The 21,210-nt window shown below is 37.9% G+C and overlaps 1 protein-coding gene across 3 annotated transcripts in view; it reads right to left on the minus strand.

The window, feature by feature from the left end:
* Positions 1-558: 558 nt before the first annotated feature.
* LOC111862260 (putative ATP-dependent RNA helicase TDRD12) overlaps positions 559-21,210 on the minus strand; it is an 85,978-nt gene continuing 65,326 nt past the window's right edge. The window contains exons 22-29 of one of the 3 annotated variants that reach the window (XM_023847500.2): positions 20,274-20,381; positions 18,401-18,542; positions 17,617-17,730; positions 14,006-14,377; positions 12,355-12,647; positions 10,598-10,722; positions 5,830-5,952; positions 559-893 (exon numbers count right to left, since the gene is read on the minus strand). In XM_023847500.2, coding sequence (XP_023703268.1) covers positions 715-893; positions 5,830-5,952; positions 10,598-10,722; positions 12,355-12,647; positions 14,006-14,377; positions 17,617-17,730; positions 18,401-18,542; positions 20,274-20,381 — 1,456 coding nt within the window. In that variant the 3' untranslated portion in view covers positions 559-714. Of the gene's footprint in view, positions 894-5,829; positions 5,953-10,597; positions 10,723-12,354; positions 12,648-14,005; positions 14,378-15,132; positions 15,299-17,616; positions 17,731-18,400; positions 18,543-20,273; positions 20,382-21,210 lie in introns of those variants that run through there. The other 2 variants (XR_004512782.1, XM_023847501.2) reach the window with 2 other exon arrangements.

Consider the following 21,210-nt stretch of genomic DNA (forward strand, 5'->3'; position numbering starts at 1 on the left):
GGTTATAACGAGGGTTCATTGCATAGCAGCGGCCGAGGTTATAAAAAGGGTTGAACGCATTTGCCAAGTTAGTTGGAACCTAGACGCCATACGATATAGAAGAAGACAGCAAGAATACAGTCTTCAGAAGGCTGCTGCCAAAAGCATTCTAGTTTTGGCCGAGATACAGTGGAAGCAGTAATTGTGATACTGCAAGTGATAATAAAACAGGCGTGTGGACATCATCAATTTTCTAATTGAGAGTGAGAAAAAGTATCTCAATCGTGATTCAAACATTTATATTTTAGAACTTCAAAAAATGTTCAGGTAACTACTTTGGTTGTGTGCAGTAGCATGTAAACTAACCAGTCCATCACAATGGAAATGGCTGGCAGTGCTAGCATGCATCAACTTGTCATCAAAATCTCTCTTTCTCCCTCCATTTTTCCATCCATGGCCAAACAGGAATGGCTCTGGAATATAGTGGAGAAACTTCTCATCTCAGTTATCAAAAATCTTCCCAATTCTAGTTTTGAACTGAAAGTCATTCTTGCATATGGCTAATATAAAACACATACAAATATTTTTATCATTTTTAATAAAAACACAACTTATTTGACAGTATACATACAGGATTAAGACATAAAGAAGTTCTGATATACAAATTGTGAGCGTGTGGCACCATAAACAGATGTCATAATAAAGGAATGTAATATGGTCCAGATTAAACAGCCTTTAGCTCAGAGGATCAAAGGGGTCATATGACTCATCCTGTAGATTCATCCCATCTTCCTCCTCCTCTTCCTCATCATCATCAGAGCTACTGATAGGAACACTAGATATGACTGCTTCATCTTTCAAATTTGGAGCAGGAACCTGGGACTCCTTATTTGACAAGGACAATTCTTTTAGGGCTGTAACAGAGAGTAAGCTTTAATGACAAGCAATTTTATACATAAAATACTTGTAACTAATGTTACAACATGTGACAGACACTTAAAAAAGTCTGCCTTCCTGGAACACATCACAATAAACAACAGAAAATATTTAACTGTATTTTCCTTGCGTTAACATCATCCACACCAAAGAGACGAAGGGCAGTGAGGTTACTGTGATGACACTTATTTAACTTACTTTCCTTTCCAGAGTCCACATATTTCTTTTTAAATATAAAGTAATCTTACATTCCTTCTGTCAGTAAGTGTCCTTCCACAATCTAATTTATAATACAGTAGAACTTGGTTATAACGTCATCAAAGGGACCTAAAAATAGTGTCGTTATAAATGAAATGGGCACTTCCACAGTAGCCTTATGTTAGTCACGTAAAACTACCAAAAACCGAGTTAAAATGTTGCATTTTTTAGTGAAATACGTAGTTAAGTACAGACTAACATAACATTAACGTGGAATTGCCCAAATGTGTAATATCAAAGACATATTACAGCGCTTTTCACTGACAATACACACAATATTTCACGAATCACTTTAACTTTCTCTTCAATGCTTAAAACTTTCCTTTTCATTGCCATGTTTTCGCTACTGCACTTCTCTGGGTTTAGGCAGGAACACTATAGGGTAAGTAGACAATGTGAGGTCCTGTTAGACGAGATTCTAGGAAAGGAATGCAGTTAACAACCTGCCGCGTCCTCTTGCACTATTCACGCAGTCCCACCCCACACCCTTGTTTTCGCATAAAACCCACGCTCCTCTTGCAGCCCGCGGTCGTATTCTTCCAGGACAGTCACGTCAGCAAGTAGAGAAAGTGAGGGTGGGCAGACACATCGAACTTTCCCACGATATCAGAGAAATTCAGGAATGAAAATGACGTTACATACGAGGTTGATGCATTTGTGCATGTTGTACTAAGCAAGGTATAAAAACAGTTGCTTTATGAGGAATTAGTTCGTACCATTGAATATTTGACGCAATAGACAAGGTGTCGCAGAAACCGATGTTGCTATAACCAAGTTTTACTGTATATACAAGGGTTGAAAAAATGTGGCAATACAGGGGAATGAAATTTAAAAATTATTACATCATAAATGTGTTCATCAGAATTTCTCTATGGAGTGCAGTTCTTCTTGGTAAGTTAACTATGTAGGTGGTCATGCATTTCATTCATTCCATTCATTAAACTGTTCACAGGAACCCACCACTGAACCCTATTCTGCACCAGTCTTGTCCTATTTCATTAAGATCTATCCTAACTTATAGGTATCCCTCGTTACACACAATCTCACGTTAGGCGATTTCAGAACTACAATAAATATTGTTATGTATTTGTGACTAGACACAGGGTTTGAATTTATAATTGGATTTACTGAATGCTTGTGATTTGTAATTAAAAATAATTATAACACACTCAGCAATCTAAACACACTACAAATCACTTCTCAATATGTTATGTCTTCATTACGCATTGCTTGGTAGTGGCTTCTAATGATGAAGGTTCCTCTAGTTCTGTGCTCTGGGCGTGGATGGCATAGAAAATACCACTTCCAAAGATTCCTCCATTGTTGCATGAGTATTCATCACTGTGTTTACCGCGCTGCTGTGTAGCATTGGCTATCACTTTTTTTTCGACTATTCCAGTTTTCAGCCATTATGTAACAATACTGTTATGTGCATGCACAAAAACTTAACATGCATGTGCATACTCGCTTAGGCATGGTCAGTCATCTCAATCTCTCTGCAGTTGTAAGTAGCATATCACCTCAAATAACATTGTGTCTTCTTAACTTCTTAACCCATAAACTTAAATGTTAAAACGCATCAATATGCGCAAGTGTAGAAACAGTGAGTGAAATACTACCAATGGCAAGAAACGAAGGAAATCTGATACCCTTAAGAAAACGTGATTAACAGTTATGAACATGAAGAATGCAAGATTGACATAACCAATGCCATGGGAATCCTTGAATGAACTTTAAGATCCATAAGCAAACAAGCTGAGAAAATTAAGGAAGGCTGTAATAAGTATAATGAGAATGACAAGTATTAAGATCACACAAATCAGAATGCAGATTATGGAGAAACTGGAAAGCATGCTGGAGACACAATTCAAGGCATGCCATTGCTGACATGGCCAGAACAGTTGGATCTGCTGATGCAAACAAGGCCAGTGTGGAGAACCGTTTCAGTCCCACATGGAGGGACTCATCAAGAAAGATCATCTGAGGCTGGAGAAAGAACTTGATGATGATGATGATGATGATGATGATGATGAATCCTGTGATGTGAAAGCCTGCGGTAACTCTTTCAGCAAGGCAACTTGCTGAATTTTTTAAGCACATCAATCCTACTCTTGGCATCACAGATGATGATGATGCCAAAAGGGAGAGAAGTGCTAAAGTTACCAGAGGAATTGAGAGTATTGTGGCTTGTTGCAAAGAACTCTGCAGCACATCAGCTCTCTCTCCAGGTATTCGTACTATGTGAAAATGGTTGAAATACAAAAAATTCCACCATCAAATTTCTTACTACATGAGAATTTATAAAATTCCTTAAAATGATTATTGTAATGGATACTCATAATACTTTAAAATGATTTAAATAACATGACTACAAGCCCATCCTTTAATATCTACACACAATAAAATCTGGAACTAAGGTTTAAATAATGTGTATATGGCACTTTTTCTTCTTCCTCTTTGAAATGATTATCACCAAGCAATGAATATAACAAAGAGAAACTCAGCATTCTTATCATTAGCAATATCTGAACTGAACAGCAAAGATTTTTTTAAATATACATTACCTCTTGTACCAACAACCAAATGCTAATTAGAAGCTGTCCTTTATGAGGATTAAATGCATCGACTTTTATCAAATTTCAGTAACAGACAACATAACAAAGTAGTTTGAAAAGTGCACCAATACTTGCATATATGCACTAAACGTGGGTTCTAAATTCCATTACTAGAATACAGACAACTTTTGATGTTAGGCATTTAAGTAATGGTTGTGAATTGGCCATTATATTTAAATGTAAAATGTGTTATGGTAGTGTTCATTTTTCTGTCATGATAAATTTATGTTACCACACTCACAACAAAAATAATCCTCTCTATGGGACATGTGGATAGGATCCATATCATCTCTAGTTCCTGTTCAAGAAGAGATCTAATTTCATTAAATTCATCACACAGTGTGAGATGCGAAACGAATTTCACAAGACGTATTCATGAAGGAAAGGAATGATTTTAATTTGTGTAGCTTTAGTATATACTGTATATTTTCCTTGTTCTTCAATATCATAAAGAACATTGAAGAAGTTTATCTGTAACACCTTATTTCACTTTTTGAAGAGCTGCCAACTTCATACAGATGTATGTTTTGAATTAAGGTTTAAGATCTTCCATTTTGGTCCCATGATTTGGGTTTTTAATAATTTTTAAGTTGCCGCCAACAAGAACACAACAGCTGCTTGATGGACATAAAACCATAAACACGTGCCAGACATCAATGTCCACCACAAGTCAATTGGAGCTCATGGAAAGGGGAAACTGAGCGTCAAAGAGGGCATGATACCACATGGTGCAGCAGACAACACATGATGAGCATTTCTCAATAGTTACAAGCTGATAGCCATAAGCATACTCGTAAGAAGCAAAACTGCAAGTATGGTTGGTGCAAGAAGTTATAGGAAAACAGTGGCAGTTAGTTAGGAATCACCTATTATGCCGTAGTGCTTGAAAAAAGCCCATGTTTTATGCAATGGCTTTCCAACATTCATACACTGATGGTTCTGTCATAATAATTAAGTTCTTACAAACCACACTCATTTTACTGCAGTTTCACTGTACTATTTTTTTAACTGTTTATCATCATGATAAGAAAATAAATCAGAATAATTCAGCATTATTGACTCCTTTAAGGGCCCCTGCTTTTGGAGCTGGTAAGTTCAGATTCAGCAGGCACTGGACCCGGGATGGAAAAAATCTTAAATATCGAATATGAATAAAATCCATCCATCTCTTCAAGTGCTAGTGATGTGCACATTGATACATGCATGTATAAAGGCAAACCACATAGCAAAAACTATATCTACACAATCATGGGGCTGAGAGTATGTAATTTTTCACAAGTTCAAGCTCATTTTTTTCATGATCACAATACAAATAAAAATGATGGCAGTAAATATTATGACATGCTGACCCCTACCTCCCCAGCGGCACGTGGCGGTAACGTAGCGCTCGCGTAATAGGCAAGTCATCACCCCGCCACTCTCCCCGCGGTGATGTGCCGAGCAGAGTCGAAGATAGCCGAGTCCCGCATCCTGGCAGCTATGCAACGCGCGGTGACGCGGAACCGCTTCCTACTGTGACGTGGCACGCAACAGGCACCACTGCGGCTATATAAGGGCACTGCACAGCAGCTACCAGTCAGTTGTAATGTAACAGTCGCCGAGTCGAGTTGGAGTATAGCAGCCGTCGCGGAAAGAAGAACTGGATGTGTGTGAGATTGTGTGATACATAGCTCCCCTACTGTAAACGTGTAGACTACTGAAGACAGAGTGAGCTGATTTGCGCATAGGGTTATAAATCGTGAAACCCCGCAACAGTGGTAACAGATTAATGCGATTAGGGTTATAAAGTGTGAAACCCCGCAACTGTGTGATAAGTAATTGTAGCCGTTACGTGTAGATTGTTCAATAAACCAATTAACGATCTCTACGGCGTATTCAGTAACGAAACACGTTACAATATATTATTATTCTTCCATCTCTGCCTGTGATCTTTACTCAGAATTTACAGCTTAATGGATGATGCAGTAGGATCATATAGTCACACACTTAATTCCCACGTTGCATCATATGCCCTTAGGAATGTGCTACTGTTTTTTCTTACCTCTCTCACAACGTGTTTTTGCATTATCCTCATCACTGTCGAAGTCACCTTTGTACTTCTCTAAATCCAACTTCAACCATGGTCGTTTGCACTGTGACTGCAGAAGGCGTGGCCAGGAAAAACCTGGAGTGCAATTCAAATATCCATTTGAACTTTTTATAAGGAGATATATACATACTATTAAGTGTGAGTTTCAATATAACCATTAAGAAATATGATGACTGAAAGAAATACACAATTTGATTAAACAATGAATCAGACTACCTATAATTTCCAAGCTAGTTGTACCAGGTTAGTCTGAGGTCCTGATCTTGTTCAGCTTCCGGTATTTAATTGTGAATACTACACTAGACGAAAAGCTTCTGATAATATGTGTAACCTTACTCTGACAAAAACTAGTCACTGTTTTGTGTACAGACTGTTCTTGTTATTTTTGTCTGTATGTCGAGTGCTGAGTGATTCTTATGATATTTAATGACAGTGTTTCAGCTGCTGAGGTTATACAGAGCATCTGGATGAAAGGTATTCAAAATAAAATAATTATATATCAGAAAGCATTTATGGGTTACACCATTACAAAGGGGAACTGTCAATTTTTTTTCTAAATATATAACTTTCTTCAGTAAATTTCAATGTGGGCTGCTTTGGTGGCACGACAAATATCCAGATTATATTTGACCTCGTTCCATGTTGTTTGAAGCGTGTTTGGTGTTACCATAGCCACAGTGTCCCTTATGTGGGCTTTCAGGTGTTGAAGGTTGTTGATCTTAACTTAGTAGAAAATGTTCCTCACATAACCCCAATAACCCCATAAGAAAAAATCCAATAGGGTTAAATCTGGAAACCTAGGAGGCCAAGCAATTGGTCCACCTCTGCCAATCCATCTCTCTGTCCAGGTGATTCCTAACATGGTGTTAGAAATGTGGCAGTACCTTATCTTACTGGAGGATAGGTTGAGGTGGTAACTTGTGCAGTGCATACAGCTCTGGTATGTCCAAGTATGAACGTCTGGTCACAGGTTTTTCCGAAAAGAAAACTGGTCCAATTAATTTGTTGTGCATTAAGCCGGCCCACACATTTAATTCTGGGCTGCCTCTCTCCAACTCACATGTGACATGTGGATTTTGACTGCCCCAAACCCTGCAATTGTACCTGTTTACAACTCCACTGATATGGAATGTTACCTTGTCCAAGAAGCACACTTGGAGGAAATTGGGTGACACGCCAGTTCTTTCTGGCATGTCCACAGAGAAGTTTGTGTGTGCTACATGGTCACTCGGTTTTAGTGCATGAACCATCCGAATCTTGTATGCTCTTAGGCGGAGCCTTTTGTGTAGCACATTATGCACTGTTGAATGTGGAATTTGTAACTTCAAGCTAGCAGCACGAATTGATTTGCGTGGACTTCGCTGGAATGCCTCTCTAATGTGACTGATATTTTCTTCAGAGGTCCGTGTCTTTCCCAGAGATTTTACCTGTAATCCTCAGTTTGCTGTCCCAGAACCGAATGCTTTTCTGTGTAGGAGGTTGACGTCCATATTGTGTTCTAAAATGACACTGGACATGTATAAGAGATCACAACTCTGCTAGCCACATGCATTGAACCTGTTCCTGTGGTGCTAACATCGTTAATGAGCTCACCAAAGGTGAGTTCTCCTTTCCAATGACATAAACTGGAAACATGTATGACAGTTTCTGAGATATAAATTTGTTTATTTTTGGATACCTTTCATCTGGACACCCTGTATAGTGCTAAGAAGGAAATACAAGTTGTGTATATGAAAGCACCTGGAAGGAATTGGTCATGACCTACAGTAAGGTACTATCATGGTACTACACAGACTGAGGAAAATCATATGATAACTAGTAGCCTGTCTCAGATTGGAACCGGGTACCTGCAAAATAAAAATCTGGAGTGGCACTGCTACATAAATCTGCTCAGTTCAGTGTTAATGCCATAATTACATTGCACTATTACTGTAAGCAGAGTTTTAAAAATATGTTCTTTTGTGGATAATTTAATAGTGAAAGTAGTTCTCACATGAAGAAAGATGCACAGACTGGAAGCAAATCTTGTATGCAATTAGCCACATTCAGAGTTCCTATACTGGTGTACTCTTTTACTGTTTCTGAAAACTTGCTACTTTAATATAAATCTGTTACACATTCATAACATTTAGATGATACTTTGAGAATAGTGGCTTGCTGCACATCTCCAAGCAACTTCTTGCAATCACCAAGTTGGGATTCTTTGCAATATACAGCATGTACATGTGAGATGTGCAAATAACTGAAAAACTAATTCCAACATATGTGCAGCCAAACATGCACACACAGGTATTGTAAGGATTCTGTTATCAAACTCTGCAATTCATGACACCTACAGTGTTACATACATAGTTTTCAAAATGACATATCAAGCTGAGCAGATCAAGTGTGTACTATGTCTTACAAAGTTACATTACTGGTTATGGTGAAAGATTTTGTGCCATTTTTGGACAGGAACCACAATCCAAAAATAAATTTATAAGGGGTATACACTGCTTGAGAAGACTGGATGCATTTGCAAAGGAAAAGGTTCTTGGAAATGACCAGTCAGTGATAACTGAACATGTTGCACCCAAAAGTCCACAGAATTCTGCAGAAATGTTTTAGGATTAACACCGGACTGTTACTGTGACTATTTGCAGTTTGAGACATATGCCATTTTTACACTCCTGTGAACTATCACATTTGCTGATGAACGTTGCAGTAGCCATAAACCATATGTAAATCAATGTAATTTGAGAAGCTGAAGGAATAAGAATTCACATGCATTAATTAAACATATAAAAGGAAGTTCAGAGTTGAACTTGTCTGTAATTTGACTGAAAAAATAAACAGGATGTAAAATTACTGCAACTGGCATTGTGTACTCAGTTAAGCTGAAACTGTACCACGATTCTGTTTTACAAGATGATGGTCCTAATAAAATGCTGCTTCAGAACATGGAATGCCTCCACATGTGAAGGACTTAAGATGGTCATTTCCCTTGAAAATGGACTGGTAGGGTTGGGTCTGTCACTTGGCTACCTCATTTGCCTGACCTTACTCCCCTTGATTTTTTCCTTTGGGACTACATAAAGAACAATGCATATGTGACTCCACTGGCTACCAGTTTGCTGGAACTTACCACATGCAAAAGAGCTGCATTGGCTTCACATACAATATCTAATGCACTATGGACAATGTCCTTATTGAAAAACAGTAAAATACTGGACACAACACTTGATCAGTCTACTCAACTACATTTAGTATTTCTTTTACCTCTCTTAGCTTATGGGGAATGTTGCCCTAAAATCATTCAAATTTTGTGTATAAATTTGTATATGACAGATCTGTGAAGGGAAACAAGTACATATTCTAGTCTTAAGCATCTGCTAACTAGCCAACCAATCATACAAATCTGGCAATTGAGGCTTTCCACATCTGAGCCACATTTCCAGCCCATCATAATCTCCTTGATTTTACTAACCCAACAATAGGGGAGCTGTATAAATTACCAAGTCCCTTGCTACATAATATTCGGGACATGCATTAGTTCAAGTGGATAGTTTCTGGGCATCTCACTATGGAAGCCCAGGTTCAGTCTTGGGGAATTTCATATGGAATTTGTGGTGAATAATGCAGCACTGGGGCAAATTTCTGTTCAAGTACTGGCGGCTGTTATTCCATTAATGCTCCTTATATACTGTCGTGTGTCTGAGTGACTACAGATGGGGTTTGGATTTATTGATCACTTACACGCAACTTATAACTACAAGTAACTATAACAGCATCCTTGGTTTACACACTCTAAAGATCAGTGAAACTTATGTTTCTTTTCATTAGTCATTTCCTGGTAATGGATCCTAACAGCATCCTCTGCTGAAGTCCTTACCCGCTGGTGAATATACAACTGATTCATTGCTTCAACCATTGACTCTCAACTAAATGTCCTGGTTAAAACATCTCGGCATGGACTGCTTAAAAACACCACTTCTCACTGTTGCACTTCAATCCTTTCTGTGGGACCATGTTTATTTACGAAGCCATTACTCAGCAACAGCTCTTGTATATTTGCTTATCTCATGGGTTGCCCAGCAACGGGGTCTACATAATACATTATCATTAGGATTTGGTGCAACAGACCTATTTGAAGCTGTAATGCCAAAGGACTGTCTTGCCCTGCTCACAAACAATGACATCATCATCACAATACATATTTATTCCATCCCTCCCAAATTTAATATTTCTCCTTCAAATTTTTGTTTCAGGTACATGCAATTTATGTTATTGTCTCAGTTACAGACCACATTTCACAACTACACAAAATAAGTCACATATAAGTAATTTATGCATTTTGATCTTTAGCAGAATGGAGAGTAAATGAAGTAACCAGTTTCCTAACTGCAACAAGAGCATAACCTGAATTTATTCTTCTCTTACTTTCATGGTGAACATCAATATCTTGTTTTCACACATTATGAAACACTATAAGATGATTTATGTATTGCTTTTTAACACCTGATATGCAAACCAGCAAACTTGTCACAAATCTCACATCTGCCTGTGCATTATACGCTTCAACCTTGAGGCTAAAACTAGGCACGGGAGTATTGCCAAATATGCTGTCATAGAAAAACCACTATGTTTATGTAATTATTTTAAAATTCACCCATTTCAGCTTTGGTTTGTAACTACCAGCCTATCACATGTTCAATGTGAAAGAATGTTCAAATCAGCTTACCAGTTACAGTTTTCATCATCTTGATATGTACGAAAAACCCCTTAGCAGTATGACTAATACTAGAGACATTAACTGAACTATACAGCTCCAGCATCACCTCATAGACTTGGCTCTTCATCTGAGTACTGTAAAATAAGGTACAAGTAAACATTAGTGCAAGTCACGAAACATAAAGGTTAGTTCCCTTCCTTATTACAATAAAATCCTTGTTAACTAATAAAGTGACAAAATTAATTAATTTTGTGAAGCTGACAGCAACAATTCCTACAAGTGTCTCATATAATCAGGGTAATCAAATGGATATACATTACATACATACATCAGCGTTTCAGAGTATTCATAAGTGTGCATCTGGCATTGAATATAAAACTTGTCAAACAACAATCACAAGACAATCACAGATAAAATTGCAGAGACATCAATTTGACCATAGTTAAAATCTAAACTGAATACCTCAATTAAATAGATACAATGCTACACATACTATTACACCAACAATATAATTAGCAATGCATAGCAATTCTCCTTCCTACTCATATATACATATGCATGAAGAGCTATGGTTGTCAAATGTTTAGATATAAACTGCACATGACATTCTGTCATGAACCCAAGTGACCAAAACTAAATGGAAATTTATACTATGACTCAGTTCAATAATTCCTTATTTAATTATAGTTAAAATGATTTAACATTTGTAACATTACTACTAAATTGTTATTAGAAATGTAATTATATTCATCTGATTAGTATCTCTGAACTGCTTGTGTAATGCAAAACTATAATAAAAAAATTCTTGTTGTTGCAATTCTTTATATTTTTCCATTTCAAACTGAAAGCCTATTCCCACACATGCCTAATATAAAATTACATAAAACTTTCTTTCCTCTACTATTATAAACACATTATTAGGGGAAGAGGAGGAAGAAAGAACCACAGGGAAATTACAGTATTCAATATTATTTAGTATAAATTATTTTTACAAAGCACCAGGTCAATTCTATCTCATGAGGAATTTAAGCTTTTCTGACTGATAAATCAGGGGAATTATGCAGGAGGAGGACGGTGACTTTGACTGGTTAAGGAGGTGACGGGAAACATTTCTCATGTTCCCCATACCCAATATTACTAAATGCCTAGACAGTTAAGAATTATGAATATGGTCAACACATGACATAGATACTGGTATAAAACAAACATTAACAATGTCCACTTCACCTCTAGATCTGAGATTTTTCTATGGGAACTAGAAGACAGGACAGATAAAATGGATGGATTGCTGATTATTTCATGTTACCATATCAACTGCAGCAATCATTTAGAGCCAAATACTATGAGGAATGATAGTGTTGATGTTGAATGATAGATACTTATCTAGAAGTACTATTCCAGAATTTTAATGGGAAGTATGAGGAAAACTGTAGGAAGCCTTTCTGGTAAGGTAGAATTCTGGCCAAGATTTGAAGTGGGCGACTGCTACATATAAGTGAAAAGCACCACTGCTTTACTTTAATTAGCAGCAAAAAACCATCTATTTACAAACCATACAGTTTTAAGAAAATCAAGGTTATGTTTTAGTATTATAAATTACAAGTTATTATTTCATTTTGTAAAAATTATGTTCTTAAAATGTGAATGGTTTTCAAACTGCTAATAATATCCTACCATCTATGCCAAAACCTCATATCTCTTTGTTCCCTTGAACTTTTTCAACCTAAGTTTCAAATGTATATCTCATTTTTCCAAAATGTTCATACCTGAATTGTAAATGCATCACATCCCATCCAATGTAGTATTTCTGCACACCTGTGAGCATGATCTTGATGTAAATGATACATTCGTCCTGATGCCACAACACCTGTGGTGTTCTTGCTGTGCTTACTAAAGGAGGTATACAATCTATATCACTCTTATCATTAGATGAAAGATGCTGTGGGGAAATGCAGGAAGCACTAGCCCCTTCAAGGTTGTGGTCATCTGATGAAGGCAATGAAGATGGAGAGGGCAATGCAGGCACTGCAGGCAGGGAAGGTTCACACTTCTTGTTGCCCTGAGGAACACATCAACTTCTGTTATGCTCCACACATCAGCTTTCTAGTCCATATCAGATTTATTTTTGGGGGAAAGTGATACGTTGGTAATAACAACAAATATATAAATATTATGTAACCATATCATATTTTCCTACATGATGGATAACAATCTTCAAAACTGGCAATGGTTCCATCACACTCATTCCATTATAACATGGCCACCGATCAAATTATCCATATTTCACTTCATGATTTCCACAGCATACAACAACAGGAAAAGAATCATATATAATTAGCTATTAGATGAAAAGTTTATTAAAAAACTATTTGCAAAAATGTGTACAAGTGAAAAAACTTCATTGGGTTACAATGTTGTTAATATTTTATCTTACATTACAATCACAATATATACATATTTTCAGTGTGCTACACGAATGGTGTTAATGTTGTTGTGACATGATATTAAAGATTTAGCCATGCTAATGCTTAGCTCCAAATAAAATAAAAAAAAAAAAATAAAATCTGGCGTCATATCCCGGTGGGGGTTTTCTAAGAGAACAGATGAGAGGTTTCCAAGACTTGCTGAGACAAGTCTCTGTTCATTTTTGTCTCAGCAAGTCTTGGAAACCTCTCATCTGTTCTCTTAGAAAATCCCCACCGGGATATGACGCCAGATCCAGAAGGCCACACAGGCCATGACCAACCAACATAACAACCACCCCCAACCCCCTCAGCTTACGGATTAGTGCCCAGCCTTTTTAACCTTGCCTTTCTCTCCCCTACACAAAAACACACTTGTCCCAGCTCCCTTCCCCTACCCCTCCCACACTACTGCTTTCACTTGTATACTTGCCCTTCCCCCCTACCCTCTCTGCTCTCACATAGCTGTGTATATTTCCACACAGTCTGCTTTTACCGGTTCTCACGGTCTCATCCCTTTGCAGATTTCTTATATTTTTTCTTCTACCCTGAAGATGGAGGCGATACGTTCCTCCGAAACGTCGGTTAACACCACATATACACGGTGCCAAATCCCAGAAGACTGTTTTCTTCAAGGCTGAGTATGTTTCAAAACATTCATTATAAAACAAACATGGGAGGGAAACGAATTTTATGCCCTTTACTTTGTCCACATACTGTCTGCACCCACATACTCTAAAGCCTAACCTCACCCCTGACAACACATGTAATTATTTAACAGGGTAAATATAATAAAGAAATGGTTTTTAAAGTGGTGTTTTTTGAGTGAGACAGACCCACACATCTGCTTTTAACTATACAATTGGAGCTTCAAGAATACAAACTGCAGCACCAGGAAGTATGCAAGAGTGTATGTTCTTTCTAAAATAGAGTACCAAACTATGTATGTACTTACTCTCATCATCTCCATTAAGAATTCCAGAGGATCATCAACCAAAATATCATATTCTTCATCATCTGAAATGGAATCTGCTGCTGATGCTGAAGCTGCATTCACTTGGGAATGCTGAGGAACACTAATATCAGAAAGTTCAACAATGCGAGTTTCCTCAGGCTCCACATCACTTTCCTCACTTGTGTCACCACCCTCTAGACCTACTGGATCCAACGTTTCCAAAATCTGTTCTATATTGTCTGGTAAAGCCAAGTTCTTTTCAAGTAAAACACTGTTCAAATATACATCCACGTTAGTGCTTGTGTTATCTACAAGCATAACCTTGTACTTGCTTCCCCCAGTGCACACTGCAGCTGTCATCAGCTCACAAACCTATCAAAAGGAATTAAAAATAAATAAGATCTTATTAGGGAATCAAACAGAATGCAATATACACACAGACATTTATAACTGATGTTGAGCCTATTCTTGAATCATGGCATCATGCACATGTGGGCTATATTGTCAACATTTCAGAAATCCTCACTGCTCTTACTTTTCCTTGAAAGTAAGGCATGCCAACAAATTAACAATACTGACAGCAGTGCCACCACACAAAGCATAACCTCCATTAGTATTAAGTAAAGTTGTCCCTGTGCTTCATTAATTAAGCACTATGCCATGAAGACATGGGGGACTGGGGTATAGCTCCACCACTGTTGACTTCAGCACTAGATGGAGTTGAGTGGTCAGCTTCATGCACCAGCCATTTTACTACCAGGGAAAGAGTATTAAACCATCACGAAAGTGTGACATCATCTACAGAGGCATTCATAACCTCACAGATCTGTCAAAATAATTTCTCATAGCGGTTCAAACAAAATATAGCACATATCTGGAAAGTCGTCATTGCAGCCGTCGCCACTGACACCACCACCACCACCACTACTCACCAATGTGCATCACTGTATAAAAACGTCTTTTCATTCTTCGCTATTATTGCAGTAACTAGAAACATGTTAGACAATGGATGATCACTGTTAAGACTAAGTTAAGATAAATTAATATACATACAAAAGTCTGGTGGAATATGCCTTCGTAGTGTAGTGCTTAATTAGTAAAGCACAGGAACAATTTTACCTTTTTACCTTTTGCAACAGTCTGGTGGAGTGAGTAGGTAGAGTGAAGCAACAAAGAAAATGCTGACTGATGATAAGTTTCATATTCATAAGAAGCCAGAAATTCATTCTTAGATTTTCAGACAAGCACCCTGACAGACATTGCCTTCAAGGCAGGAAAGCTGTCACAACCATTCTGAAATAAAGCTAAGAGATTAGTATGTAACTAATGAATAAGGTGCGTCAAGTTGATTTTCTCAGAATGTCTTATTTGCTGGCTTCAGGTAAGGATATCAAAACTCACATATCCATGGAGGATAATACTGTCATATGAAAAAAAAATATTTCAAAAGTAGTAATTATTAGATTGTGTTACTGCTACAGTTACTCTCACACAGTTTATTTAGTGCCATGTTTCTACGCCATGGCTCTCCATTTAAGGTACCAGTACATTTCATAGAGATGAAACATCCACAACATGTGAATCCATATGCCCCATGTGATTGCTATGACAACCAGAATGATGTTAATAGTTTTCAGAAAAATTTCATGTCAGTACTTCAACGCCACAGTTAAATGTTGATTACTTTGTGAAGTGCAGTGACACTTTGTGGTTTAGAGTAACTAGTAAGCAAAAGTTTAATAAACATATCTGATCTAAATACAGGAGACCTCATGGAAGTAAGGAAAACCTGATATTCAGACTCCTTAATTATCATAAACTGTTCATGATGCAAATTTTAAATTAACAGTTATGTGGTAAGATAGTGAAACAAATAATTGTGTGATGTTCCATAAACACAGTACTTCACAGGCCAATGAGCAGTGACAGAAGTAAAACAAAGAGCAGTGACTAGGTGCAAGCTTGAACATAAAAGTATTCTCTGGTCTAAAATATGCCACTATAAGGACAATATGTTACACTTCACTGAAGAATTGTACCTAAGAGAAATAATTCAATGGGGATGGAAGACTACCTTATATTTGAATAGAACTAACTTCCTTACTCTGTAACCAGCCAGGTGCGAAGTCAGAGCCATAGCCACAAGACTAACTTTGAGTATGAGTATGAGTATGAGGGGTGGGCCATAAAATCCAGTCCTTGCACCACAACCTTCAATGATCTATTGTGCTTCCCCTTTGGATTAACCCTTCATTAATCCTACACTTTGAATGAAATGTAGGACTTTATTTATGGGGGTATCANGTTTATGAGGGTGTCATAAAAGTCACTTGGTTCCATGAAGAACTGACCCAGGTGACGAAATCTTATGTAAGCTATGGCCTCACAATCACATAAGATGTGTGTGGCTGATTCATCTTCCTGTATGCACCTTTCACAGGTTGGGTGATCTGTCAGTCCCAGTTTGGAAAGGTGCCCTTTTAGGTGGCAGTGTCCTGTAAGTAATCCTACCACCCATCTTAATTGATCTCTGTTTAATTTAAAAAGGTCCTTTGTTCTTTTAACAGAGGGTCCTGATATAAATCCTCTTGCCTGTTTGAGTCCAGTTGTGGATCCCCAGTGTTTTTTGTGATTTCTATTTGTCCAGTCACTGATCGCTTTCTTGGCAACTCCAACTGAGATGCCGCAAGCTGGTTCAGGTCCTATGAGTGGATGTTCAGATACTGTTCTTGCCAGCTGATCTACAGTTTCATTCCCAGCAATATTCTCTTGGCCTGGCACCCATATCAGTTGAACTCTGTAATGTCTGGCCAATTGTGTGAGGGATTGGTGGCAGTCCCAGACTAATTTTGAAGTTACTTGGTGTGTACCAAGTGCTTTGATTGCAGTTTGACTATCTGATAGAATATAGATATTCCTATTTTTATAGTTTCTATCTAAATTCTCAACTGTGCATGCCTTAATGGCATACACTTCTGTCTGGAATACTGTTGTATATTGACCATGGCAGAAACTATGTTTCTGCCCTGTTCCATCATAATACGCCCCAGCTCCAGTGCCTTTATTTGTCTTGGAACCATCTGTATACCAGATTAGCCCTCCCCCCCATCTGGTCGAAACCCCTCTTTCCATTCACTTCTATCAGGAAATCTGATCATGAAGGGTTTATCATAGACATGTTTTGGTATCATTTTTTCAGATCCCATCTAAGATTAAGGTTACAAAAATGTGCTGCCTGATCAGGGATATCGCACACCTTAGGGGAGTGATGACAGATCAGTACAGAGTAATGTAGCTCAACAGAAGAAAACCAAGGAGACTTGAGAAACCCTGCACCACTGTGCCATTTCATCTGTCATGAATTTCACATGAAGCTGCCCAAAAATAAACCCCACATTCTCCAATGACTGGTCACTGTTTAAGTACCTGATTTATTACATGGCTCAGTTGAATAAATATGGTTTCTAAATTTACTTCATGCATAATGAACTTTTGAAGCTTGTCTTTTAATTTGGCACATGAACTGGAGAAGGTTTACCACTGATTGTTTCAATGTGTAGAACTATATGACTGTACTGTATGTAATACCAATATGAATACATGTTACATACTTTAACATAAAGACCATAAGAGTTATCGCAAAACTCATACATCACATCTGTTGCTTCTGCAGACCACGTGCCTCCATCTGGTGGTTTAATACCAGCTAAGGAACATTCTATGGCCTGGAAAAGAATAACAAGAAATACAGTTTCTTGAACAGCCATGTTATATCTTAAAGTATTTAAATTTAAAGGAAAACTTTTCACAGAAGACAGATTCCTTGTGGATCATGGAGCCTGACACAGCTGTAGCTGTGCCAGGGAATGTGCACAAACTGATCTGTGCATGCACTCCCATGTTCCTATATACACACACATGCTCTCTTTTATGAGCTATTCCTATCCTTCACAGCACTGTAATGAACACTGCAGAGGTGTGTTAGTACTTCTGCTGTACAACTTGGAAGTCTTGAAATCAAATTCTGGGACAATTCCTTTCAAGAAGCCCTGACCACTTCCTCCAGCTGTTCAATCACAAACATCATGCCTTTCAATAATATATAACATACACACTTCAAAAAGCATCATTAACAATAAATTAAGAAACAAAGACAGAGACGTGAGCATTATGAATAGAAGTTCGTAGGCACCATGAAACCAATCAAAATTATATTTGGACTTCATATAAAATGTGACATTTGAAAAGAATAAATATTGCTTCAAATAACTTCTCACATGTTTGAAAAAGACCATAAAAATGTTAACAAAAATATGAATATTCACATGCTGAAGCCTATGTCCACAAATGAGGAATTTGTGACAAACAGTATTTAATTACAAATCCAGTACTCACTTGGAATGGTAGTTTTTTAATCAGCATCTCTGTGATGGGAGCAATATCACTTATACTGACACGTGCTTTATCACCATGGTCTACAAAGAACAAAGATGCATGGTCATCTTCCACCAGTTGGTCAACCTGTGCTCTGTACCACCTGCACATGATTAACACAGTTATAAACATGGTTCTTGAAGTGTGACAATGGTCTAGTTTCACAATGGGAGTGTTTTCATTGGACAATGTCCATTATGTCAACAAAAATGTATACAGCGAGGGCATTAGAAGCCATTACAGATAATTACTAAAGCATGGAACTTATTACTCACAAAACATAATTTGATATATAGAATAAAATCTTCAACAAGAATATTGGATGGCTTCAGTTCTGCAACTGATAATACTGTGACATGACCGAATAGTTTAACAAGAGATGTCATCCATTGCTAGGCAAAGCACAAACATGCAACAACAAAAGAGCTGTTGGAGCCACTGTTCCCTATTCAGTCTGACCCAGGGTACTATAATGAAGATCAACGGAAGAGGCCAGTCAGTTGTGAGTTATCCACCACCTAGTGAAGATGTCAGCACCAAACTGCTGCGGGTTGTTACCTAGCAATGCACGGTGAAGATAGAGAAGCTTTAATGTTTGGAGTAGTCTGTAGTGTGTGTAGATCCATGGAACTGTTATAGGCACCTGTAGTTACGAGGTATAAGCATTCAATAAATCAATCCAAACACCCTTTCTGGTCACTAAATCGTGACAACATTTTGTAGACAGTACGAGACTAGGACCATCTTCTACATCTCCCACTGTAAGTGGCTTATGCAACCATTTATGGACACCTTAAGTAAACTAGGCTTTGTTATGGATTAATGTGAATGACAATTGGAAATGTCCAATAACTTTTGGTAGCAGTCTGTCATTTCAAATTTCAATAAAATTTGTGGAAAAAGTTTATGGGATATATGGAAAAATTCATTTATGGTTAAGATTGCTGTCTTCTGGGATGTGGCGCCATGTAGATTTCGTGTGAACTGACATTTCGCCTCCATCTTCAGGGAAGAAGAATCCATGAGAGCTTAACCAGGGTGAGCAGGTGGCTGCAGACTGAGTCACCAGTCAAAAACACCCAACTATATAAGAACAGGGAGGGAGGGAGAGTGGGCCACATGGGAAATCAATAGAGGAGAGGGGAAGGGTCTGGGGAGATGGGTGAGCAGGTAGCAGGAGCAGAGAGCAGGTCAGAGCCAGTATTAGATCGTTGTCAGGGGGGGATCCAGGGCTACCAAGTAAGAACTGACCCAGTAGCCCTGGGGCTAAGCTGCCGGGCATGCATTGACCTGTGTAGCCTTGTAGATGTGGCATCATGTTCAGGAGGTTTCTTGAGGGAGCAGATGACAAGTTTCCAAGGCTTGCTGAGACAAAAACCCACCTCTCTGTCCATACTGTTTGGACGGAGCTCAATCACAATGTCCTTCCTAATGATGCAATCCATGTATTGGGTCTTAGAGGCAAGGATAGATGTATTGCGAAATATGATGCTAACTTCTCTGGTTACAGACTACTCATGATACCCTCAGATGTTCTGGTCCTTACTAACCCCCATTTACATTATTTCTTACAGGCGGAAATTCCCCGCTTCAAGGGGATTTGCTTTAACTGGCGATCTTTTAGTCCCAATTAACCTCAGACAATAGGACTCTGTATGAACATAATTTATTTTTCAACATTCAGCATGCTAGAAGTTCAAAAACTGCATTTTAATTAAGGTAAATGGCAGAACAAGAACTTAGAACAAAACCAGCACATAAAAAGTTGAACACATTCCACAGTGACTCATATTTACAGCGATCTTGAATGGTAAAAAAAAGGAGTTTAACTTACATTCCATCTTCTGGGAACTTCCCCAGGCAGTAACTGCCTTTCTCCAGATGGAAGTTGTTTGGTTTGGTCTTCACACATTTCTGCAATTCATCAATCAACCTCTGAAAACTGAAAATATTGAAGACCAAACAAAATAAATCTTATCCACAATATTAAATCCTTCTATCCTTTGTTGATAGGAAACCATATAAGCCTATGGTTTAATGCGTAAAGCAATCTACAACAACTGTACATTACTATTATGAAACCATACACAGCTTAGATAAAGTAATCATGCCTTTTAACCATGCAGCACCATGACTGTAACTAAAAGAAGTGTGATGTCACATTTCTTTATAGAATCTGAATGTAATGATTTTATTTATTTATTCCACATAAATATTTATTACTTATGTAACAATATCATAAGACCTATCACCATATTGGTTAACCTGGTCCTCCTGCTGTAAATCACTTTGTTTCCTTTGTAGCATATTCTTCTTTGTGTCTTCTTGAGATCTTCCTGATCTATGTGTGTTGGAGTGCTTTAATAATCTGGTTTTAGAATCCTATGCCTCACTGAGGTTGAATCCTTCCTTTCTGTCAATACGAGTATTATCCCAATGTAATTTTATTTATGAGGTGCTATTGGAAAGTTCCCTGACCAGGTCAAAAAAGAAATGCTGGCTTCTTAACTTATTCAATTTTGGCTGCCATCTCCTTCAAACGAGTCTCCTTGGGAATGTACACAGTGATCCCACCATTTTTTCCCATGCTTCAAAAGCACCGTGGAAGTCATTTTCCTTAATGCTGTCGAGTATCGCTTGTGAGATTCCCTTTGGATGTCAGACATTGTTTCAAAACATCGTCCCTTCAGTTTCATTTTAAATTTGCGAAACAAAGCGAAATTACAGGGGGGGGGTAACTCTGGCGAGTAAGGAGGGTGGGGAGCAATAAC

This window comes from Cryptotermes secundus, unplaced genomic scaffold (assembly GCF_002891405.2).
Source record: "Cryptotermes secundus unplaced genomic scaffold, Csec_1.0 scaffold88, whole genome shotgun sequence".
NCBI classification, from domain to species: domain Eukaryota; kingdom Metazoa; phylum Arthropoda; class Insecta; order Blattodea; family Kalotermitidae; genus Cryptotermes; species Cryptotermes secundus.